This window comes from Falco cherrug, chromosome 10, assembly GCF_023634085.1.
Source record: "Falco cherrug isolate bFalChe1 chromosome 10, bFalChe1.pri, whole genome shotgun sequence".
NCBI classification, from domain to species: Eukaryota; Metazoa; Chordata; class Aves; order Falconiformes; family Falconidae; genus Falco; species Falco cherrug.
In genome coordinates this window covers 14352290-14377621 of record NC_073706.1, presented here as the reverse complement: position 1 = coordinate 14377621, position 25332 = coordinate 14352290, and the positions used below count along the sequence as shown (strand labels likewise).

The window sequence follows — 25332 nt, the reverse complement described above, 5'->3', positions numbered from 1 at the left end:
ATTTTGCCTCCCAGTCCTGCTGAAGACCTAGTGCCCTTCGGCAGCAGGGACAGGTACCTGGTTGTTGCCACACCAGATGAAATACTTCCCGTTGCAGCTTTTGAGAGAGGCTTTTCTCTCCTGAACAGAGAAAAAAACCAGAGGGATGCTGGGGAGGCTAGTGCATCCCCTCTGGATGCAACCTCAGGGGTGATGTGGCTTCCCTGTCTTAATTCTTCCTTTTTAAATACAGTGGTAGTTATTCATGGCTGTTGGCCAGGGGTGTTGTGAGTTAAGGTGTGAAGCCCTTTGAAGCCTAGATAAGCTAAGTATTGCCGCCTGCTTAATGAGGGGTGAGTCAGAAACAATAAAAATGAGAGACAGGCCCTAAATTAAGCCTGAGCTTTAAGCAATGTATTACTAAGTGTTGCTGTAGCTTAGCAGACTCAGAGCAATTATAGGATACAGGTTCATTTTGGAGAACTCTACATCTGGCCTGAATTCCCAGGTCATACATCTTAAGTTGCAGTCATAATTGGAACTGCACTATGGGGTTTTTTCAGGCCTACAGCAAGTCATGAGTGACAGCATAAATCCTTTGCAGATAAGAAAATGTAACTTCCTAATTCCTCAATCTCCATTTCCCCTCTCAACTATCCACAGAAAGTTTGAGAAAGTTCTTGCCCAAACCAATGATTACTCATGGTCTAAAAGCTCAGCCTGAGATGATCTTGGTGTTGGTTATGACCAATTAAAAAAGAATTTTATGTAACTACTTAAATATTCCCTTCTGCAGAGGAAATATTGGTTTGATAAACTGCTCTGGGGGCTTCTGTGACAGCCAGTGTTTGCTTCCAGCCAGCTGATTACTTGTGTTTACTAATCCCAACCTGCTGTTGGGTTGCTGTTCTGCAATTCAAACAATGTGGCAAACTTTCCCTGCTTCAGAGGAGCTTCATTTCATAACCTTGCCCTGTGCTGGGGCTCACTTTAGCAAAGCCAGCCACAGAGAACCTTTATTTAGCCTATGGGATGACACTTGTGATTGGGGACATTGATTATTTTTTTTTTTTTATAGAATTGGGCTGCAGTAAGAAGTTATCCACTCAGTCAACTTTTCCTCTAGAGCTGCAATAAGAAATTCATGCTGTTAGTTTGGTGGTAACTGGCAAAAACAACAGAGTATTTGTGCTGTTTTGGCAGTAAAATGCTTCAGCCTTGCCTCTGTTCTTAATGAGTTACTTTCACTTAAGGCTATCTTGTAAGAAACTCATGATGCTGCTTTCTTTCCTCCTTGTCCCCTTTAACTGAGGTTATTTGGGTCTCTGTAATGACAAAACAAAACCTCACTTCCACACGAGAACAAAAGATACATTTGAAATAGGAGTTAAGGTTTCCGTAGGACAGTGTGCTGCTTTGCAGGCTGGACTCAGTAGCATCGCTCTCCTGCTGCATCTCTAGAAACCTGACCCAAAGCCAGCTGACATCTGCTGAGTCTTCTTGATCTCGGGGTCAGGATCAGACCCTAGAAGGACACCTGGCCTTGGATAAGCAAGTGCTGGGCAAGCCCTTGGAGGGGACAAGGGCAGGGCAGTCTCAGCCAGGGTGTTCATGGCAGCAGTGCAGCAGCAGCAGGGTGGGTACCTCTGTGCACCAGGGGGCTTTGGGAGGAAGCTGTCCCTTAGCTACTAATAAGAAGTCAAAGTCCAAGCTTGTAATTAGCCTGGCGGGAAGCAGGTAGATTGTATTAGAGGAAGAGCTTTGGTGGCATGAGGCTGATGGAGCTGGTCAGGTAAACACCAAGTCATTAACTGCTGGACTAAGCACGAATATGCTGGGGAGTGTTTTGGACAGGGCTCTGCTCCTGTGCAAGTCCCTGAGATGTTGGTAGCTCTGAGGAAGGTCTTCACCTGCTGTTTCCTTTGTGATTCCTGGTGAGCCTGTGGGGAGTACCATTCCTGCCAGCCCTGCGCTTACCCCTCCATATTCCTGACAAGGGCAGCCTGCCAGGGAGGTCTTTGTCAGCAGCTAGATAATTTATAATGACAAAATGCAGAAAGAGCAGTGATCTAGAAAGAATGGAGTTTAACTTGGTGGCTGGTAACGACAGCCCAGTGCAACTGAGACTGGTGATAATTCAGGTGGGGTGAGAAAGGATTCAAGTGTTTCTGCTGTAACAAGTTTAGGAAGAGCCTGGAGAACTGAAAAAAAAAAATGAGGAAAAAGTTATGTGCGCTTACTGCAAATACTTCTTTGTGCTCTGGTGCCTAGATCTGATTGCACAGTGGTGAGGGAGTATAGGATGCGAGCAAAAAAGTGCTGAGCATTACAGGGCTGAGGTGAGCAGGGACACTTATTCTTGTGCCCCCCCTTGCTTTGGGTGCCTGACTGATCTAATAAACAGAAACCAGGGGCACCAAGGCCGTGGGGTTGTTGAGGTAAGGTCCCATGTCAGTCAATAAACAACTGGGCAAAGGGGTTAAGAGACTATATCTCCGTTATTCTACTGACGGCAGTTTATATAGGCTGGTAGGTGTGTGGTTGTTGACCTGCAGTTTGGGGGCTAGCTGTTTGCTTTCCTTTACCAAGCAATCACTTCTCCACTGCCTCTTTCCTCTGTTGGGTCGTCTGCCCATCACTTCTCACCCTCTCTTTCCTCCTGTCTTTCAAAGCATTTCCCGAAGTGCTTCTTTATCCTCCAGGTTCCTCCAGCTGTGCTTCCTCTCCCCTGGCCATGGAAACCCTGAGAATAGCCGCTCTGGTTAGCCCTGCTCAGGGTAGTTAAACTACTTATTATTGTAATATGTAACTTATTATTGTAACTACCCTGAGTTATTTTTATTGAAAAGGATAATGTTCCTTCCTGCTCTGTGAATCTAGTCTCTACTTCTTGGAAGAGCTAAACTGACCTGATTTCTATCTTTCTTTCTGACAGGTGTTTTTTCTTTTATCTTTCAATCTTTTCCTAGTAGGAATAAAAGTGTGAAATATGGCACAGCAGAACTTCCTTAGGTGCCCAGACACAAATGGATCAGCCTAAGTGTCTAAGCAAGCACTTCCCTTGTTGCTGCAAGGGCCTCCCTAAGATGTAGCCTGTGCCAGCTTTCCTGCAAGCGCTTTGGCAATGAGCAGGCAAGAGATACAGCAATCTGGATTTGAAGGGTTGCTTTTCAGCATGGCAGTGAAATGGTGATGTGTTTCTGAGTGGCTTTTGGCAGCACTGCAGCGCTAACTTACTCTGTTCATACTTCCGAGCACACTTGCAGCATCTGGAGGAAATGCAGCCTCTGAAAATGTTGTACCACTGCTCTGTGGTGGGGCTCACAGCCGAACTTCCAGATTGCTCTTCATCCTCCTCTGGTCTGTTCCTGTTCCATCTCCCTCTTTTCTTGTCCATCTGGCCATTTGGTTAGGAGAATTGTTGGGAGCTATCTCTGAAGTTTCTAGGCTGTGCTTGAAATAACATGTTAAGCTTCTCCCTGTCTACTCGAGTGTGAAACACAGTCCCTTCTGCAAGCCCCCAGTCTGAGTTAATTATTAAAATCCTGCTGTTAAGACATATGAGCATCTGTCTGTCCAGCTGCCATGCTGACTGACTCTTCACCATGTACTTAAGAAGTGTTCAGAGAGGTCTGAGGAACTGGTGTTGTGTATTTCAATGTATCCCTTTGTCTTCTCCCTCTGGAATTACTCATCTTGGAATGGTGAATTTTTATATTTTTTTTTTACCTTTCCTTTATATTCCCTCTTGCCTACCCAGTGCTTTGATCTGAATCCAAAGCTGTGGTGGTGGTCAGAATCTCCTCTTGAAATGGAAGCAGCTCTTATTAGTCAGACGGGGGGCTATTTGTATTCCAGAGAATCTGGACAGCATCTTGGGATGACTTTGTACCTGGAGAAAATACTATGATGAATAAATGCATGTGTAATTACAACTGTCCCTCAACTCCATATAAATTTGGAAACTGGAAGCCTGAGATTTGGACTTTAAATGCTGTGGCACTGTCAACAAGCCTGCTGAGAGACAATGAAAGTGCTTCTCTGTTGTCTCAGGGTGATAGAGCTATTCAGCAAACATGACTAAAAAATAAACATGGTATTTCATATTCTGGTAAGAAATGTTTCCAACTGAAAAGATTTAAAATGTCTCTGCTGTCAAGCTCTGAGGGCTCCCATACAGGGTTCAATTTGTTCCAGAAACATCGTAGTGCTGGCTTGCCTGATAATTAAGGGAAGTCAGAGAGAGGTGGTTCAGAAGCTGTTAACAACAAGAAATAAAATAATCTTTGATAGTGTCCCATAGAAAATAATTTCAGAAAACTATTTTAGAAAAGGAATGCAGCTGGCTCTGTGGGTGTCAGAGATAGGTGTGAGTTTTCCTGTGGGACACAGTGGGGAGAGGCTGGGAGTGGAAAATAGACTCTGTAAAATGTAGGTACTACAGTTTTAGTGCTGTTGTCCTCCTTCTCACATGGATGGCAAATGGATGGCAACCAGATGCTACAACAGTTCAGAGCAATATGCGGTATTTTTTTTTTTTTTTTGGCTGGCCTTCAACATGCTCCTGTAAAGGACCTCATATCACTCTTTGCTCATATTTCAGACTGAAGGTTAAAGAGGAAGCAATAGCCCTTCACATCACAGCCTGTCAAGAAACAAGGGGGAGTGCAGTTACACACACATCCTTCTCCCCTTACAGCAGGGCTTGCTCACTTCTGGGACTGATTAACATCTTCCAACCTGCTTACCACGTTTGGGAGTATTTCAGTGTGTTTAGACTTCAAATGTCTTGCAGAAAGGTTTTGGGAAACAGCTGTTCCCTCAACTTTCTTGCAGCTGGTTCTTTTCTCTTTATTTCAGTGTGCTGTTCCCATTTTGTAGTTTCATTTCTTTTTGACCACCTCCTTGCAAATGAAGCTGGCAAACTGCAGGAGACATCCTGGGATTGTTTTCCCAGTCTCCCAGCAAGCACTGAGTAACTGGAGGTCAAATAAGTGATTTTCTTCAATGCTCTTTTATTGTGCCCCACCAGCACAGGTATCCAGTGAGGACGTGCAGCTGGGGAAACAAGCAAAGGAATGGCATTGCTTGGCACATTGAGACCCTTCCATTCATGCTGCCCTTGTGCCCTGCAACGCTCTAGGCAGATGCTCGTTCAGAAAGGTGTCTCTGTGAATGCGAGGGCATCCACAATCCCTGTGTGCAATCAGTATTCATTTTACATCTGAGAGATGGATGGCTCGTCTGTGAGTCATCGTGGTGCTTTCAGAATCCAAATGTGCTCAGTTTTTCCAATCTGTTCTTGACTGAAGTATAATTTTTTGTGTTGTTGCACAGAGCTGGAGTGTGATTGTAGGCAAAAAGCAGTGAGTGCTGGTTAGGACCTACTGTTCCTCCACCTGCCCACCTCCAGCCCAGCACTTGTTCTGCTTTTTCAGGCTTAATTCACAAGCAAGTTCAGCTTCTGCAGCAAAGTTAAGCCAGAGCCAATTCCATAAAGGAGCTTCAAGAAGGAAAGCAGTCTGTTTCTTACTTTGCCAAACACACATAGACGCCTCTACGGAGCCGAGAAGGCACCGAAGGGGCTCTTTGCATCAGTGAGGCAGAAGGTTTGGGAAGGCACCATCTGTGAGCTGGGAGAGGGAAGCCCTGGGGGCTGAGGTTAAGAGTAGATCCTGTGGTGCCCTGTGGAACAGCTTTGTTTCTGTGCTAATTGGGGGAAGCCCCAGGCAAAGAAACAAGAATTGAGTCTTTTTAAAAAAAAAAAAATGATTTTTTTTCCTTCCCTAACCAAAGTAGTGAGTGGCTTGTGAGAGGGAGAAGAGCACAGCAGCTTGGAGGGCTGGATGTTGCCAGGAGGAAAAGCTTTGGAAAGACCCGTGTGTGTCAGAACATGCAAACTTCGAGAGAAAGAAAAGCTTTGCAGAAAAGATGCAATTTGGTGGATATGCGAGATGTCTGTGGACCACTGAAGAGCAATGCCCAGCAGAGGGAGCAAGCCAAGGGCTCTTCTGCCAAAAACCTCAGAAGCTGGAAGAGAAACCTAGCTCTAGAAATGAAGATAGCATAGCACCTTGCACTGTGTGCATTATCCTGGAGCTGCCAATCTAATGATTATTCCCCATTGCTTTTAAAAGGCAGACAACTCCCTTTAAACTCCCAACTGTTAATAGAGTTTTCCCTATTGTCTTTGGTATTCAGGCTGCCTCTCTGCTTGTGCCACACTTCATCTCTATGCCCTCCTCCATCTACTGTAAAACACATCCCATCTGTTGTGGTGATTATGTCAAGAGTTTGGCAGCTGTCTTCTCACTTAATTGTCCACATTTCTTAACATGTGCTTCCTGCAGCATATTTTAATAACAGCTCTGCAAACTCTTTTTGAATATCTGTGGTGGAGCGGAGGGTACCTACACAACGTGCCTAGCGTGACAGTTGGTTTCTACTCACAGGTTATCTGGCTGGCATCCAAACTTTCTGCCCTTGTAACTCAAGTTTGCCCCTGGATACAAACCTGGACACAGAAAAGTATATCTGCAGGGCTGCCTGGCTAGGCTCCCCACATTGGCTGCGGAGACAAGTCTCTCTCCGGAGGGTAATTCAGAGCAGGAGCCTGGATTAGTTTCTCTGAATCTCTTTTTCCCTCTTGACTCCACAAGGAACTGAGGCAAAGGAGCTGCCACGTGAGGTTCCCCATGTGAGGAAGTGTGAATACCCCAAGCTCTGACTGCTGCTGTTCTGGGAGCCGCTTCTTTCCTACAGGGACCGTGTAGGACTCTGGCATGAGCAGTGTGAAGTAGTAAAAGGATAGGTGCTACAACTTTTAGTAGTGGTTAGGTGGGGTGTGTATATCCAGTACCCATTTCTACTGTGTAGAAACACGTAGATTCTCTGCCTGAGAATTTTGTAGTCTTCTGAAGAAAATTTCTAACCCCTCCCCTTGTTTTGTGGTCAAAAGCGGTCGTTGATCCTGCATCAAAGTGTCCAGCACTTAGCACTCACCCGTGAAGTGACACAGCTGATCTATTTAGCCAGTTCTGAGATTGTCTTTTACTGTCTGCAGGGAGGGCTCTGCCATGTCCTGTAAGCTCAGAATCCCAAAGCTCTCCCAGGTACACCAATGACTACCACACTTTTCTCAAGTGTGAGAAAAGTGTTGTCATTTTTAAATGAGCACCTGGTTGCATACCAAACTCCTGCACTACTTGTGTGGCATTTCACTATGTAACCCTGACAACAGCATGGTTTAAATTATTGAACTAGCAAAGATGAGAAAAGCAAAACAAAAAGCGCATCTTGGGGTACAGATGATAAGGAATTGCTGGGAAGTGCTTGCAAGAAGCTGCAATCATCACTGTGAGGTCAGCTCAGCTGGGTGATCTGACCTGAGGCTGATAGTATGTCACTAAGGTCAACAGAAGATGTGGAAGCACCATGTGTGAAGAGTGTGGAAGGAAATCAGACAGAAATGGTACAGGAATTTGTTCAATGTCTTAAAAGCTAGGAACAGAGAAAGATCTGTTGGGTTTTGAAACTCACTTTGGGGTTATGAGGTTCATGTTTTTCAGTTCTATGTGTTGATGCCTGCGCTGGAAAGAGCACACCCATAGCACGTGATGCTGTGACAGGATGCTAAGTGCTGCCTTGTTTACCTTTTTCTTCTAGTTTTGCAAGGTTAATCCTCCCAAGCCCAAAACTTGTGGTTCCTGCACCCAGAGAAGACCCTTCTAGCAGAGTGTTCTTGGGTCTGCAGCCTAGAAACTGTATTTCTAATTTAAAAGCTGCCCAGACCTACTTCCAAAATATACTACACAATGGTGCAATAGGTTTGTTGCAATCCTGCAAAACTGCCTCAGAAGTGGTTCCCACCACAGAAGCCTGCCTGTGAAATACTTTTTAATAAGGATAAGGAATATAAAGCCAACATGTTTTGATCTGCACTACCATTTTTTGAGGGTGGGGATGTCAGACTTTAGGTTTTCCATTACTTAATGTGATCTCTATCTGACAGCATGTCCAACATTACAGTAAATGGAATTTTCTTTGCAACTTTTCTCTTTAGGACAGTGAACTCTTGACGTTCAACATCTCCCGGCACCAATCGTGGTGGAGTGAAAATGGTCCTGGCTGTGTAAGGAAGGAGGCTTCGATGTCTGGCATCAAGGGGCTGGACAGCCATTCCTACATCTCTGTGATAGGCTGTGCTCTGGAGTATCGGTACATCGAGGTCACGCACAGCTCCTTCCAGATCCTGATCGCAGTAAGTGCGTTGCTGAGAGCACCACAGGGTAGTGATTCTGGAGGAGATGCTGGGTTTTGGGTTTAGTTTTTTTCAGGCACAGAGGCTGGCCTCTGTTTCCCACCCCAGTTTGTATCATCTGATTGCAAAAGCCTCTGTGACTGTTTTTTTGTTTGTTTGCTCTCCTGTTCTCTCTTATGAACAATATTGCTTGAAAGAATTGGAAATGAATACCAGCAAACTTTTGCCTGAGGTAATGCATCATGTGCAACTGTACAATAACAAATCATTCTGCGTCCCTGTTGGGGTGTAGAAATCCATGTTTTGACAGGGACAGAGACCCTTCTGAAGGAGGATTTCTCTTAATATACATGACTTCGTGATGGGTGCTGGAGCACATATGTGCACATTTGTTGTGAAGAAATTAAAGGGAGAAGATTCTTATATCCAGAAAATAAAAGAAGCTTTAAGGAAGCAGAAAGCAGCATATTTTCTTTCTGCTGACACTTAAGATATATGCACTATATGTTTTCATCAACTCTTTCCTCACTGGAGTCTTCCACTGGCTTTTTAAAGTACTCTGCAGTAATTCAATGCCCTTAATGTTCACTGTTGATTAATTGTTTCTCACTTGTCTGTGAAATTAACTGAAACAAAATGTCCATTGTCCTCCTTACTTCATTGGCATTCTCGCATTTTGTAGCTGCATTAGAGTTAGCAGCCTGCATCTTTCTAATCTGCTTTGGTTTGTTGCTATGTGGTTAATGGCTTTAGGTACAAACGGACGTGGACTGGTGAAATGTTCACATTTCAGCATTCAGTTTTGGCTTAAAAAAGAAGGTAACTTGCCCTTATTAGATTTTAAAGGATAACAAATACAGAAATTCCAAGGTTCTGGAGTGCCAATTACTTCTCTGCACGGTTTTGAGACAACTTTCCACTGTCTTGATTCTGCATTTCCTATTAGCTGGGATGATCTGCGTGACCCAGTGAACTGCAGGGGGGGGAAGACTCAGGCCCTGCTCTTGCCATGTCAGAAAAAAGAGGCAGACAGAGAAGCTCCTGTTTGCCGAGTTGGCTGGACTCCCTGGCGTGTGTGCTGGCTGTTAATATTTGGTTAGTTCTCCTTCAGGGAAAATGATCTGCATTAAACTGTCTTGAGAGTTGTTTCGATGCATGTGTATGAGAAAGACAAACCTATATGTCCAGAAAAATAGACCCTGTTGTCTTTTATAAAAGGCTTTAGCTGGAACAGGATTGCTGCTGCTGAGCTGGTGCTGTTCCTGAGTTTAGTGAAGCAACTGGCAAACTTTGAAGTCAGAATATCTCAGACTTTTAAAGTGCAGAAGTATGTCACTGTTAGCATCCTTCCGAAATGCCTGAGTGGGCACGAGCCCCTGGGCCACAGGCTACAGGTTCAGCCAACAAATGGTCCTGAGTTTGTTTGGAATAGACCTTTGTTTTATGGCAGCTTACTAGCTTAGGCACATGGCCCTGAGCTGTGATCGCACTGATATATAGGAGTCTGTGTCTCTGGGAGCGTTTTCTCCTCTGCTTCTTCCCAGAGGCACATGACAATATTCTCTGTGCATCTGCAAAACACCACAAAGGGCCAGATGGGGAGATAAAGGCAGGAACTATAAGATAAAATAGGATTTAGGTAAATATTTTCTCTCTCCTCCTTCCTGAGATTTAAGTTGCAGTGGATTTTTGAATCCTAAACCCTGGAAATGAGGCTGAAATACTTGCATGCAAGAAAGCCATATGGGCTGAGCTACGCAGAGTGAACAAAACTTCTACTTCTCCTGTAATAAGGGTAGAGTATTGAAGCCCCAGGCCTGTAACTCAGGCCAGTTCTGAAATGCTCACATAATTTTGTCATGTCGTGGGAGAAATAGAGCTTTTCCTCTCTGCTTTGCTGAGGTAAGGCAGAAAGCAAGCCTTTTCACTTTCCCACTCAGACCTTGTGTGAAAACAGTCAGCCAGTTCTCTCCCTTTTCAGTTTCTGAGGGTCAAACTCTTTGATACCTGCCAGTATCTCTTTCTGTTCTCTTTATCTCCTTTTAAGGCAGATTTTATTATGGGCTGCTGTCCTTCCCAGAGCGCCTGGCAGGTACCGTGCTGCAGACAGGCACGGAGACCAGATCAATAGTACAGAAAACATGACTAGGAACTTGAAGGCTCAGGGGATGCAGCAAGGAACACAACTTAGTTTCCTCCTTGTCTGCTGCACACTTGAGACAGGAATAGTCCATTCCCTGTTAAGAAGAGCAAGGGGCAGGCAAAATTGTGCTCTCTGTAGCTTTTTTTGCTTTGCCTAATGAATTTTAGAAGTTGTGGGTTGCGGGGTGTGTGTGTGTGTATTCTGGGTTTTTTTTGTTCCAGATATGGTAGTGTGAAATCTATAGTCTTTAACGATGCAGTAGCCAGCTGTGGACATTTTGGTTCTTTTCTAGAAATACCAGTTCCTTGAGACTATTGAGAAGCTGTAGTGCACCATATTGTGTACTTGGGGTAAGGCTCACTGAAATCAATCTTGCATGCCAAAGGAGAGGGAAAGCAAACCTGAACCCATATGGTGAGCACAGTGTTGCCTGTCATCTTGACTCCTGCTGACTATATTATCCTGCTCCTGGGCATACATTTGAAGATACATAAGGTCTCAGTCTGCTTTTGCTCACAGCTTGTCTGTACTCCTTGAAGGCAAAGCAACTCCTTTAATCTGGAACGCGATCAAACTTGGGCATATCAGTCACCAGGCATGATACGAGTAGCTGTAGGGCCCAGTATGAAAATATTTCTCGGTGCTTTAGCACAGAACATGTTGGAGGAAAATGCTCATTGTAACATCTGAGAGCCTATAATGGTATAGAAATGTCACTGCAAAACTAATCCTACCAACCCAACTGGGAAATGCAAGAGCAACCAGTTTGTCAAGAAAAGAAATCTGTTTTGTTTTTATCTTAGCACGGATTCATCCTGCGTCTCCCCAGCTTGCCAGCCAGCAGGGAGAAAAGTGAATTCTGGTTCTGAAATACCTGGCATAGCTCTGGGCTGTCCATATGGTAGATCTGGGAGTGGGGAGGGTTAGGCTTTTCCTGAGGCTCCATTGAATGGAATGGAAATTGGAAATGTCTGCCCAACCGAGAGAACTCGTTGCCTGCCTGTCTGCTGTTTTCACTCAAACTGACAGGTTGGAAGGTTCCCAGGAAGGCAGCAATGCAAGCCTTGACAGCAGATGTTATGTGAGAAGCAACGCGCAAGAGATGCTTTGCTGTTGGCAGAAGTTAGATTTTCAGTGGTCATAATTGCATCCAAAGAAAAGAAGGTCAAGGAATCAAAGGATTTTGATTGCCTCTTTCTGGCTATCTGGTCACAACAGCTCTTTCACAAGCTGCCTGTTGGCTTTCTTGCAGCAGAGCGCTCTTCGTTTTCCCCCTTTTGCATTGATGAGAGCATACATGCTTCATTAGGTCTGATTAGAAGTGAAACCTAGAATACTTCTGCCCTGAAGGAGGAGACTGCATATATTCTCCGTGGTGGAAAAACAATAGCAAGCTTTTCTATTGAGAGAGGAATTGAAGAGCCCAGACTTTTCACGAGGACAGATGTAGACTAAAGCTAAGGTCTTACACAAGCAACAGTAACACCTCCTAAAATCTGCCCTCCCATCCTTCACGCATTTTGCATACTTCCAGCCAGCTGGTCCCTTTCTGAAGATCTTGCTGTAATTCAGTCTTTCTGGCTCCAGCACTTTAGTTCAATGCTGCTGTTTTATGAACATTTTTCAACCCACTATTAAAAAACTGACTTCAGATGACTGAAGGGCAGAGGGATGTACAGACTTACATTTTCATCATTCCCTTTGGGCACACTTGTCTCTTTCTGGTTTTTCCTGCTCTATTTATTTGCCTGTAGAATGCTTGGGACATCCCAGCTCCACCCTCTTTTGTTCCGCAGCATGTGTGTTCCCAGGCTGTCTGACAGGCTGACTAAACACACCTGCCCACAACATGTGTTCCTAATAAAAAGCTTAATTGGATACTTCTGCAGCCTAGAGGAAGCTCGTACTGCACTTGCAGAACAAGTAGAGAAACACCAGCAGAGGCTAAAGCCCAAGAACATTCTTTGGGGAATTAAAGCAATAGCTTAGTGTCATTTTACATCACTGACAGTTTCCCTCCTCTTCCACTTCTCCTACATGATTTGCAAAGATCTAAGAATTACTGTTATTTCCCTGGGACAGTAGAGCTCAAAACCTTCTTTTGTATTGAAATCAGAAACCAAGATGGCACTTTGAGCAAGAGTGAAATCACTTCCAAATTCTTGGCCTTTGTGAAGCTTTCTGTTCTGTTCATTGCTGCAAAACTTTGTGATGTTTGGGGGCTTGACATATCTTAATCAAGGATGCAGTTAGAAGGAAACCACTGGTGTCTCTTGGAGTCTGCTTATTGCACAATCTAGCAGACTCTTCCAGTGAAGAGGACTGGACAATAAGGAGTGGCATTTCTCCCCTGTAGCTATATTTCGTTCATAATTCAAGCAGAAGGTGAGGCAGGGGGAGTCCCAGGAGTTCATTTAATCCCTGAGGTGATACGTTTAATTACAGTTTTAGTCAGCCCATATAAAAATGCAATTCATGTTTACATTGTGCATCTCTCCCATCCTTGCCACTGAAACTCTCCTGTTCTGGCCAGGTCAAAAGACTAGCAAAGCTTCTTTGACTAAGAAGTGCCATTAAACATACAAATTTTTATTGATGAAAATCATGTAAAGAAGGAATGGATTATGAAGTCAATAAAAAGTACGTTTTCAACAGTAAGCAGGTAATTTTCAAACAAAGCCAGGATAGACAAGAAATAAAAAAGAAAACCCTGCACTCCAGTGGAGCTGGAACTAGAGATTTAGGGAAGTTCGCTGAATTCACTAGCTTTTGATTGGTTTGTTTGTTTTTCTGAATGCAAAAGTTCACCTTAGTCATAAAAGCAAAAACTTGCTGGGTGAGAGGAATGATGGTTGAGGGTTATGAGGCATTAATTTCTGTGCGAAACAAACTTCCCAAGTCAATCTTACTGCTTGCTTGGTGCTTCTGAACCATGAACGATTTGAGAGGTTTAACAGGTTCCCTGTAACTGTATTAGCTGATAATCATTCATGCACTCTGCCCATAAACTGGGCAGTGTAAGTAATTTTAATTGTTAATACTACCAGGAGTTCCCTGACACAGATATCACATAAGGTTTGTGTGTACATGTTAGAGTATACTAACAGTGTTATTATAGATTATAATAACAGTGAATGCATTTAGAGCTGCCAATTTGCATGGCTGTTAAGCCAAAGTTCCTACTCTGAGGCATGATGGAAAATCTGGGGAAAGAAAAACCTTCCTAGAGCTTCCTTGGAATCAGGGCATACACTCAAGATGCCTTTCCTGCTTGGATATTTGTGTGTATGTAAATGGGTATGATTTGACCTTATACCTGTAAAATGTAAGAGGCTGGATAGCCAAGCTATACAAATGCTAGAGCAAGTACAAAGAGTATGTGTGATCACACTCCTAATTTGATCCCAGGGTGAGCGCAAACGCACCTACATTGGAGACCGGGGCGTGCAGGCGGGTGGTCAGACACCTCGTGGAATGCTGGGGCGCCTTCAAGCTGGAGCAGTTTTTCCAAGAGCACCGATCAGTGCTAACGGCGTTAGCTACCGGGGTACAGCTAATGAGCGCTAATTGGTGATGTCGCAGCCAAGCCTGCGGGCGGCGGCGTGGGGGCGCCGTCAGCACCACGGCCAGCGCCCGGGCCGCGCCCCCCGCCCCCGAGGGGAACCGAAAACCTCCTCTGGGAGCACAGGGCAAGCGACAGGAAAGGAGAAAAATCTCTGATTACTGATTTCTCTTTGTTTTCTTCTTTTTTTTTTTTTTTTTTTTTTTTTTTTTTTTTTTTTTTTTCCCATCTGCCTTTAAAAAGCAATGGTTCCACTCGTGGTTTTACTCAGCTCAAGGCAGCTGGTGCTCTTTGCAGGTGGAATTGTGCTTTGCATTGGCCATGAATAAGGATCATTTCTACAGTCTATGCATAGTTAGCCCAGTTAGCTGCTGGGCTATAAATTCAGCCCTGACTTGGTACTGGTTAAATTCCCTATTTAGACCAAACCAATGCTCGTTCCAGAATGTAAAGCAACAAGTTGAACCTACACATATTCACATTCCTCTTCTTCCATCTCTTCCATTTCTTCTTACATTTGCTCTTCTATTTTTTTTCCTTTTGTTTTTTGATACTTCATTTAATGGTTTTCCCCTCCAAGCAAACAGCCTAGGGTAGCATAGTCTGTGGGGGAAGGCAGCATCAAAGATTTTGGACTCTGACTATAGTCCTTTAAAAAAATCACGCTGGCCATTTTAAGACTGCATTCTAAAAGCAGGTAAAATCAGATTGGCCATTGCATCACACCCAGAAGGATATTTTATTTTTTTTTCCTTCATGATGTCCACTGTACTTCATATAAACTTATGACGCAGCCTTGGTTTCAAAAATGTGCAGCAGGGGAATGAGTGAGTCCATAGAGCTACCTCTCCTCCTCTGAGGTACTGGAACACGCTTCCATAAGGCTCATCCAAGAGGAAAGGAGAGAGCTGGCTTGTTGTGCAGACCATTACAGAAAATTGTAAAGGAAATACAAGGTTTAGTGATGCTACAAAAACATTCCATTTCCTTCCAACAAGGCGTGTGTTGTCAGGGAGAGCTGGAGAAATCACAAATGCCTTATAACTCCCCAGTAGAAATCTCATTATCTTGCCTTTTGTTTTCTGGGGTGATGTATTTTTCTGTCATATTAAAAATGAATGGACTCTATTTTTCAAGCCCTACCATGCATCATTCTGTCTTCCCTTAGAGTGGGTCACTGTAAGTTACATTCTAACTCCTGTTCAAAAGAATTGAGTTCACAGTGGAAAACAATTATGTCTCACAATAACTTTACTAATAGAGTTACTGTCAGCCAAGAGCTTGCTAAGTGGGGTGTTATATAAAGATGTAAAATGAAGGATGGAGAAGATATTTGATTAACAGGGAGAAGGCAAAGCAAAACCCTGCGGGATCTAGAATGCTTAACTCCTGTAGTACCAGCAGTTTGTTTCTTTAATTCAGACTGAGTAACAACTTGCTACTGAAACTGAATTGAGACAGTTCTGATACTTTAGAGCTTCTATGAACTATCAACTAAGGACAGACCCACCCAGCTACTTTAAATTGCTTTTTTAATGTTTACTCTAGTTTTCTGCTCTAAAGACTACTCTGACCAACGGGTTGACGCAAGGGCCGCACCACGCCAGGATGGCTGTTATTTGAGAGGCACCCTATTATTTTACTGTTCCTTCCTTCCTTCTATCTGGTTCCGTGGAGTTGGCAATTTACTGCTAACCTATGCAATTTTTGAATTAAGCCCATTGCTATCATTCTGTTTCTCACCATCCTCTTGACCCATTTACTTTGCAGGCCCAATGCTTGATTAGTCCACAAAGAAATGTTCACTCTCCAAAGACAGAAAGAACCTTAGAAATCATAGAGCTATACTAAGGCTGGGATTTCTTTCCAATTATTTTTGATCTCCAAGCCTAAGTTACTAAAGACTTCAGTGTCTCTGAACATTGTTGCCAGGACATCACCATTTTTATGGTTAACTAAGATTCTGTCTCATCTGCATAAAAACTACACGCATCTTGTTGGTAGCTCCTGCACTTCTTTCTTTCTCTTCCCTTGCACAACTCTTATGACAGGAATATGGAGTTGATCAGCTCCTGTCCCTGGGCCTCTGTTAATAAAACCTACCCCTGTGGGTCTGTCCTGTACCTAGCCATCTGTCTAAAAACGCTACATAAGGCACTCTCCTGCACCCCTATCACCTCTTACAGAGAGTAAACATAGCATTGCTAGTTTCAGTGTCAACAAAGCCAGCCCATGTTCTCGCCAATCATTTTAACAACAGCAGGCTACTGCTCTGCAGATGAGGATGGACCTTGCAAGTTTTTAGTTTTGAGCTTTGTTTAGTATCTTCCAGCAGTACTTCCAGCAGTGTCTTCCCTTAAGCTTACACCTGCACCCCGTGCCTTACAGCAAATATGACTTGGCTCCACCATTGCAGCAATGCTGCCAAACTGAGAGTAAATATTGGCTGTTGAAGTTGTGCCAAGTGGGTTTTGACCAGTCTCACAAGACTGATGCTAAAATGATTTATTCTCTCTATTTTCCAGCTGGTGGGCTTTGTCTACGCCTGTTACGTTGTTAGTGTTTTTACAGAAGAAGAAGACAGCTGTAAGTATTTATCAACAGATCCCTTGGCAAAGGTTTTATTAAATTATATTTCTCTCTCAGATATTTGTCTGTCAGGACTGAGTTGCCATCAGGCTTCTTTCCATCTCAGCATCCATGTGATATGGCAGTACCTACCTCTCAAGGATCAACTATTTTTACTGTGAAGTTTTTTCCCCCCCATGTCACTACGTGTTAGATGCTGTAATTCTGCTATGCTTTCAGCACAGAAAAGCTTGTGTTTGGCTTCTTGTTCAGCCTAAGCTTTACAGAAACTGGGCAGCTTCTTGTGCTCTTAAGCTTATGTAGCTTAAGAATAATGTTACTGAAAGATTACCATTGTAATTAAGAGTGCCTACAACAAAGAATACAGCCCAGTACTCAAGCAGGCCACCTGCCGAGGATCATATGCCACAAGCTGAGGATGAAGCAGAGCATGAGATTCCTTGCCAAGGACCCAACCTGACCACTTAATTTAAAAGCAAAGGCAGTACTGTATTTGAGGAGGAGGAATGAGCTGACTCCATTGTGTTTGGTATGCAAATCTCTTAAAAGTGTCAGGCAGTCACTAGGACATGTCAGAGAAGAGCAAAGACTCAGAGGGATCACTTGGGCCTGTAGGATCTATGCAGATATCCATAACCTGATCCTGGATTATTTTGCACTTCTAAAACTCCCTTTGAGACCAATACTTTTACAAACAAAAGAATGAATGCATAGGAGACAAATAAATGTGAAGTCTGATTTCTTTGGGCAATGTGTTGGGTCTAGGCCAGTTTACTGCAGGTAAGGATCTGATCCAAAGGCTTCATATCCAAGTATCACTTCTGTAAGACATTCACTAGGTTTGTGCAAGTAGCTTTGTGGTTTTAAAGAGCAGCTGAAAAACAACTGCTTTGAACTGAATATTCGAAAGTACGTGAAGAATTTTGGTTTCACAGGAGCGAGATGAGATGCATTGCTTATCTGACCTGTCCCCATGTTTTTCTGTTCCTTCTTGTGTGGCTGAACTCATTCTGCTGGCTTTATTGATCATTTCTTTAGAGCTTAGCAGTGTACTTATTGAAGGTGCTACATTACAAGTGAATTTTTTTAAATTACCCTATAGCTCTTTCATTAGCCAAATAGCTAGAGTTCTGAATATTGTAAAGTAGTAACTTGACAGAGCTCATTTTTATAGGAGGGATCTGTAAGGAGAGGCAACCACATGGAAGGAAGTGTTATCTAGAAATGCAGAGTTGTTAATTTCAGGATATGTATTTTTTTTCCACTAACAAATTCCAGTTTCCCAGCTTGGAGTTAAAATGCCAGCTTGAATAATTAACAGTGACAAACGATCAATATTTCACACTCACAGTGGTAGATCCTTCCAGTGACCCGAATAAATTTGAGCTGCGTTTTAATTTTCTCTTCTATTTGTGGTTTCCTTTAAATGTTACTTTGATATGCAGCATGAAGTAATTATAAGTGCTGAGGCACATTAATCAGGAAGCTCATGCTAACGTGATTTTCATGAGAAAATACAGCAGTAGGGATCTACTAAAGCTGAATTGTGGGCAAGAATATTTTAGATGTGCTAATGCACTGTAATATATTGCAACAATGAATCACAGTTAAGATTTTTAAGTGACCTGGAATTTCAGTGCTTCCATGGTTGGGTGCTCAGAAGTTAGGACTTTTGTCCTAGATTGTTACTGAAAATTGCAATTCTTTAAGGTTTTCTACTTTAGACATTCCACAACTGAGGTAATAGAGTTAATATCTGCCTTTTAAAACTGCGGACTCTCTTGATTTTAAATACTTAAACTCAAAGAGTTTCAAAAGTGGCTGAGAAAAGGTCACGTCTCACTGGAACTACTGGGAATTATCCCCCCATTAACTTCAAACCTCTACAGATTTTTACCTATTTACTGACAGTTGTTTCAAAATCACAGTATCAGCATAAAGCTACCCATCAAGATGGAATTTGTGAGAATACATTGCCCTTGAGTTTCTAAACATATTCTAAGAATTGGGGTTTTTACCACTTCCAATATATTTAGTAAATATTTTTTTCTGTTGTCTGTTCACTAAAAAATACCAACTCTTTACCTAAAATTTAAAATAATAGTGCCACCTTCAGGAAAGAAAAATAAACAGGCATTTATATAGTTAATAAGACTGGACAGTTATTTTCAAATGGCGTTTGGACAGGATGGCTTTCACACTTCCAAAGAAAATGCACTAACTTGGCACCAAAAAGCGGCCTAAGCTGGATCTGTTTCACAGGGTTTTGCAAGGCCTGCTAGGTCAGTCACAAATCACACCACATCATACCCCTGCTGCCCTGGCTATGCTGGCCAGCTCAGTAATATAGACTTGGCCTAATTTCAGGGGAGCTAAGAGAGACTTGGAAAATTCTTCTATGGTTTCTAAGGGAATTGTTATTTAAAACTTTCCTTGTTTAGTTACATTGCCCTTATGTGAATACTAGAGAAGGGAAGCATTGTTCTTGTTTGTATACAATTAAAAGAAATTGAGTTGGCAGAGGGGACGTGAAAAATATCAGAGCCAAAGATAATGAGGTATTTGCACTTTTCTAAAGCCACTGTTGTCTGTCTTGCAGAAAAGACAAGTGGGGCAAGAAAATTCCCACTTCACTATATAACCTTCACGGGGACTGCTGTGCTGCCAACTTCTCTGCTGGCATTCACTCATGAGTCATTCCCCAGCTTACTTCCTTCAGCACATCGCTGAATGGCAGAGGCTTTGTTAGCTCGGTTCTCATGTGAAGTCACAGCATGGTGGCAAGATCCAAGGAGGCTGAGGGAGGCCCTCTCATTTTTCTGGAGTCTCTTGTCAGCTCTGCTTTAAGTCCTGTGTTAGCTGAATCTCCTCTTTGGCACATTTGCCCATCCCAGGAGATCCCAGAAAGAGGTCTGTACAGACAGGCATTTCCACCAGGTAATCCCTACCTGAAAAATCATTTTTCTGTTCTCTCACTGATTTTTATGTTATGCCATGACATGCACCAACTTTTTCTTTAATTTCCTTTCAACTTTTTGGCCATGTTTGTTTGTTTATTTTAGTTCTGATTTTTTTTCAGTTGATTTCATTGGTGGATTTGATCCATTTCCTCTCTACCATGTCAATGAAAAACCCACCAACCTTTTGTTCAAGCAGACATACCTGTAAGTATCATCTCCTGTGCTAAGAGGCTATGCATGCCTCAGTTTAATGGCTCAAGGGTGCCACAGGTTTGGGGTTTCTTCCTCCATGCACATTGATTTCTCCAGCAGGCTTTTCAGGCATGGAAGGAGTGAACAAGTGGATAACAGAAGGGGTGAAACTGCCCCTGCTGAGCCCCAGGTTGCCGGGGTGAAGCTGGTGTTGCCATATTCAGCTTATGGCAGTGGTACTCAATGGGTAGCAGAGTGGCCAGCTACAGGATGTTATTGTAAACAAACTACTGGATGCCTTTTCCTTGAAGAAAGCAAAGAGAGGCTTTTCAGCAGTGAATGGTGCCCAAGCAGGAGCTGTGAGGACGGAAGAGTTGGCCTCAGTGGATGCTGAGCATAAGCCATAGCAATAGCAGAATATGGTTCCTGCTCTTGAGGTTAAATTGTGGTCTGTCAGGCAGAGCCTCGATGAAATATCTTTAAGTGGGGTAAAATTTATGCCACATCTAGTTATTTAACCTGTATCTTAGCTCTGTGGACAGACAGTCATAACTGAACTCTGACCCATACATCACTGCAGTTATGATCACTGGCCCTCTGTCATCTTCTGATAATATTCTCATGGTAACACCACAAAATCTGACTCTGTCTTGGGTACAGGGTCTCCTTATATCTGTTTGTACTTCTAGGGAACTTGTTAGGTACAAAGCTAACATACCAGTGAATTAAATTAAAATGAGCATTAGATGGTTTGTATGCAGAATGGCACAAGTTTGTTCCTAAGGTTTCTTTTTTTTTTTTTTTAATTGTTGTCTACAAGAACAGAAGCTTCTATGTGTAGAGCAGCCCAAGAGTTCAGCTGAGAGATGGAGCAGAAAGAGGAGTTGTCCACAGCAGCTCCTCTCATACCACTAATAGAGATTCATTGTTGAATTCCAGCTTCTGCCCTCTGATAATCCCTCCCCACTGCTAAAGGCACAAGATCGCACTTTCACGCTGTCCACTTAAAAGCTGGTTCTTAATGAGATTCTCAAACACAAAGGCCAGTATTATCTGTTTAAAGCAGCAATAAGATCTGAATTTTTGATACTCTTTAAATCAAGCTGCAAGGCAGCAGTTCAACATGCAGACTTTTTTTAAAGCAGCTGCTAAAGGAGGCTGTTTTTTGGGGAATAACATTACTAGACAGCCCTGCCAAAAAGAAAGATGTGAGGATGGGGGAGAAAAGTGGGGCTGAGGAAAGAAAAACTGCCCACAAATAGATATATAGATGTGCCCCTCTAATGTAGTACAGACTTACTACCTACTTTGTCACTGTACACAAGAACAGGAAAAGTAATTTTTGCAAAGCAGTTAAAATTCCCTGTAACTTTGGGGGTTCTATAGCATTATTAGAAGGGATGCTACAAGAGATTAAATATTGATTTCCCTCTCATTTTGTCACAGACGGATGGAGTTTTCCATAGTCTGCAGAAGCTGTGGAGCTTTAAGCAGCTCCCTGATTTACTAGCTTACTGAAGAAACTGCTTCAGTGCTAAAGAAGCATCACTCTTTTGCTGTAAGGCGTTTGAGCTGCTTTTTTTCTAAAAATGACAAATTCTGTCTGTGAAAGAAGCTAGTGCTTATAAATGAAGTTTCCTTCATGGGGAGACAGTAACATGAACAGAAGCTAGTAGTGTAAAACTTTCTTACAAGGGTCTCAGTAAGATGGTAAGCTACTACTGAAGTACACAGATAATTTTGTTGTTCTTCAGTCCCATTCTTCAAACCATCACTTATCTATTGACAGCTTCTGCCAACACAATATAATATTTCTTTCTGGCTAACAGGAGGTGAAAACAGCTGCTGAGCAGTAGATAAGGTGACCCTCTATAAATTTCACAGCAGCCACCAAATAGCAATTTTTGTTTATTTATTTCAGCCTAGCTATTGCCTTTCTTCCACGTGTATGAATGGGAGTAAGAGGAGAAATGGATACTTGATTCTCAACTAATGGTGGCAGGGAGTTTTGCAGTCTGGGGGACTCAGTGCCAATGCCCTTGTACTGATGTGAAAATCATTTCATGATGACTGAAGGCATTTTCTTTTTTTACATCCTACTCAAGAAGATGCAAAACAAAAAATACATCCAACTTCTTTCAAGTTCAAATTTATACAACAGCTAGGGGTCAGGAACATGGGCTTTCTAGTTGTAACTTTTTGTTAAAGGAAACGCTGAACAAACCCAAACCTGTTCTACAACTACTGACTTGGAGTATCGGCAACCATGAACTTTTGTTTTAGCATCACCCTACTGTCAGCAGTTCTCCTTATAATGCACTTCCCCATTTGCCACAGCTCTTTAACAGGATCACTTTTCTTCATTCCCTAATGGCATTATCCTATTTACTCTAGTTTTATCTATCCTTTTCTGATGAGATCAAACTCTTTCCTCTCCTCCCAATGTGCCCCTTCCCTTGTCCTGGCTTGCATTTTTTCCCTAGTCTCTCTCTTTCATCTCTGCAAATTTATAAATTTTCACAGATCTAAAGACCCCACAGAACAATGATGTTGACCTAGGCCAATGGGCATAGCTTAAGTCCAAGACCAACCCCCACAACCTCTGTATCAAGCACACAGCCTATGAATTGGATAACTTCTAAATATGCTGTCATAGTTCAAATATATTAAATAGAAAACACTGTACTCCTTGGCAGCCTACTTCAGTGGCTATCAGCTGCTAAATTCAGAATTCAAAATGTATACCCCATTTCTGACCTTCAGCTTCCATCCGCTGCACTGAAAGGAGTTCTTAAACACCTTTGCCTCCTACTAGAAGGAAACTATTCCAAATACTATCCCCAAATTACTACTGATAATAGGTACTTCCAGACCATAATCCAGTTATCACCCATCTTTATCATGGTAATCTACTGACCTCCTTGGCTTCAGGTGCAAGTTTCCAGTTAGTGGAAAACCTCACAGATTATCAAATCAGGTGTGTTTGTGGTTAGCTGTTTGGGGTTTTTTTAAAGCCAACAACAACATAAGTCAACCAACAGATTCGTACTGTTGCTTACAAAGGCATGATTTAATTGTGCTTCATCTTAATTAGCACCTCCAACACTCACACAGCAACAATGATATTCTATACATAGTTATTTCTATTTCAGGTTCCACAACTGCTTCTGTCCTACATTTCATTGACTGGGGGAAGCACATTGGTTGTGATAGGAACTATTTCAAGTCACAAGCTTAAGTAAAAGAGACTCAATTTATCATGAAAACATTGTTCCAGAAGTTTTACTGTGTAATAGAATTACCCTTAATCTCACTGCTGCTTACCAATCAAGGCACTGCACTAGTTATTTAATAATAATATATTAAAGAATCTTGACAGAAAATATGTTGAAGTCTTCAGTGCATGAGTTTCTGGGTCAAAGAACTTAACCAAAGGACTTTAAATCACTTATTGAAAACCAAAGTTATTCTCCTGAGGCCAAAAGAGAATTTTTCCAATGAATTTTCAGAAGAAGGAAAGGCTGAGCTCATACCTCTCCCTTAGGTAAAGCTCAAACTCAGGCCACGCCTGCTTGCACCACTGTCTCCTCTTAGGCTGCGCAGGATGGGACATCAGCTCTGGCTTGCTTTTCTTCTTGTTCACTTGTAGTAACAGAATTCTCATCATTTGAGGCAAGAAAGCATTCTTGCACTGGTAACCGTGGAAGGGTTAACCAAGACAGCTCTGAAGTTTCTGACTAAAGCTGTTCTCTGCAAGTACCCTTCAGTACCTGCAGGACAAACAGGAGGAGGCCCAGATCATCATGATCATCAGCACACCTGCTGCAGCCATTCAGTCTTTTGACATCATTCCCTGAATTTGTTTCAGAAAGCAGCACTGTGCAGTCTCAATTATAAAGCAGAAGAGTCTCAAAGCATGAATTTGTACGTGATATAGTGCTAAATCAAGAACCTGCTGGATGACAAGAGGTAGCCTCTCTTTAAAAGGTAGAGATGAGCAATAGATTTTCCTGCCTTTTAAGACTGTATTTATAAGACTAAGCAGTGAATTGCACAGTTGTGAGGCTCCAGTCCATAACACTGATCTGGCACCCCAAGTACTACATTACATTAATGGCTTAAGAGCTTTAATTTCATTTTAGTTGCATAGCCAGATTTCACTGACTTGGCTTTCCTTAGATCTACCACTGGAAAAGGCCATATGGTAGCATAGGTTGTGACTTTTATCAGATGTAGGATTCTGTATTGACAGGGTAGCAACAGGAAGTATTGGTTAATTGAATGATCTAAGGCCCCAGTTAGTGATTGCTCACTGTTATACTCCCTAATCAATTCTTTTGTGGTGCAGTCTGCCTGCTAGCCATAGGCAGCTGCGAGCATGCAGCATTAAAGGGCTAGACCCCATGTAACAGTCATTCACTTAGAGCTTGAAAGGAGATTCTTAAATAGAGCAGCTGACACGTACAAGTGCACAAATAACATCCTTCAATTTAAAAAAAAATAAATCAAAATTCAGACTGAAACACTGGAGGAGGTAGAGGATGGAACTCCTTCAGGATTTTTCCCCCCACCCACTCCAAACTTTGTTTGATGACAGGAATACTTTACAAAGGAAATTTTTATTTTTTTTTTTTATAACAGGAAAATAAAAATCCCATTTTGAGGAGAGAGACAAAAACCCGCACAACACAAAATGCTTCTGCTTTTCTTTCTAGGTAGACTTTTTCCTAAACAAACAATTTGCTGAGTATCAACATGAATTTGCAAACTGTTTTGACCAACCTGAAGCTGCATGTTTAAGAGGTGACGTTTCAGCTGAAAACACTCACTCATCTTTACTGCTGGCTACAAAAGTAGATCTGCTTATACTGCTGCATCTACATAAAAAGCACGTCAACACAATCTCAAGAAGCTACTATATTCTAGACATGACCCCTAGCTTTTATAATTCCTAACCAAATTTTAGGCAGCTCCAACTGCTGCTGATACATAGATCTAACACTTTGGCTCATACCTATTCCTTAGTCTAACTGCAGCATATTCAGGTATATGTATAGCATCCCTTCCAGACTTGAAGACTATTTAACCACATTACTTCCAAGCTCTCAATCCTATTTCTCATCTGTAGTCAATATTTAAAAACCCAGAACAGGAAAAAAGTTTTGTCCTCATTATTTCCACATCATTTCAGTTGTCTAAGTAAGCAACTTCATACTTCCTCCACACTGACGCCCTGCCTTCACTTTTTCCCCCCCCGCTACAGGCCTGCGTAAGTAAAGAAGAAGCAGAGGATGGATAAGCCTTGCACTCCACCATCAAAGGTGCTGCAGGAAACAATCTCCTGTGGCCTGGATCTCTGGCAGATGAAACGCAGGATGGTGAACTCCATTCCATTTTTTGTTCCTTGTCTTGTTTTCAAATGCAATGAATGTACATTGAAGAATGGCCATGCGGTTGGTTTTTAATTCTCCAAGTGCCCTGACGAACCATTCCTGCCATAGTCCGGTGGTACTAGCCAATAAATGGCACAGGCCTGAAGACCTCAGGCAGAATGAGTTCACCAAGAGCCTCTCAAGAGATACAGCTGAAGTCGGAGCTGCTTCCTTGCACCATGGATCCATAGAGAAGGAAGCACTGCATAACACCC

The 25332-nt window shown here is 42.6% G+C and overlaps 1 protein-coding gene across 3 annotated transcripts in view; it reads left to right on the top strand.

Annotated features, from left to right (window-relative positions):
• NKAIN4 (sodium/potassium transporting ATPase interacting 4) overlaps nucleotides 1-25132 on the top strand; it is a 52057-nt gene extending 26925 nt beyond the window's left edge. For 2 of the 3 annotated variants that reach the window (XM_055722719.1, XM_027813627.2), the window contains 4 exons: nucleotides 8042-8239; nucleotides 16470-16530; nucleotides 19613-19697; nucleotides 24949-25132. In XM_055722719.1, the coding sequence (XP_055578694.1) occupies nucleotides 8042-8239; nucleotides 16470-16530; nucleotides 19613-19697; nucleotides 24949-24958 (354 nt within the window). In that variant the 3' untranslated portion in view covers nucleotides 24959-25132. The remainder of the gene's footprint in view (nucleotides 1-8041; nucleotides 8240-16469; nucleotides 16531-19612; nucleotides 19698-24948) is intronic. The other variant, XM_055722720.1, reaches the window with a different exon arrangement.
• The last annotated feature ends 200 nt before the right edge of the window (nucleotides 25133-25332 follow it).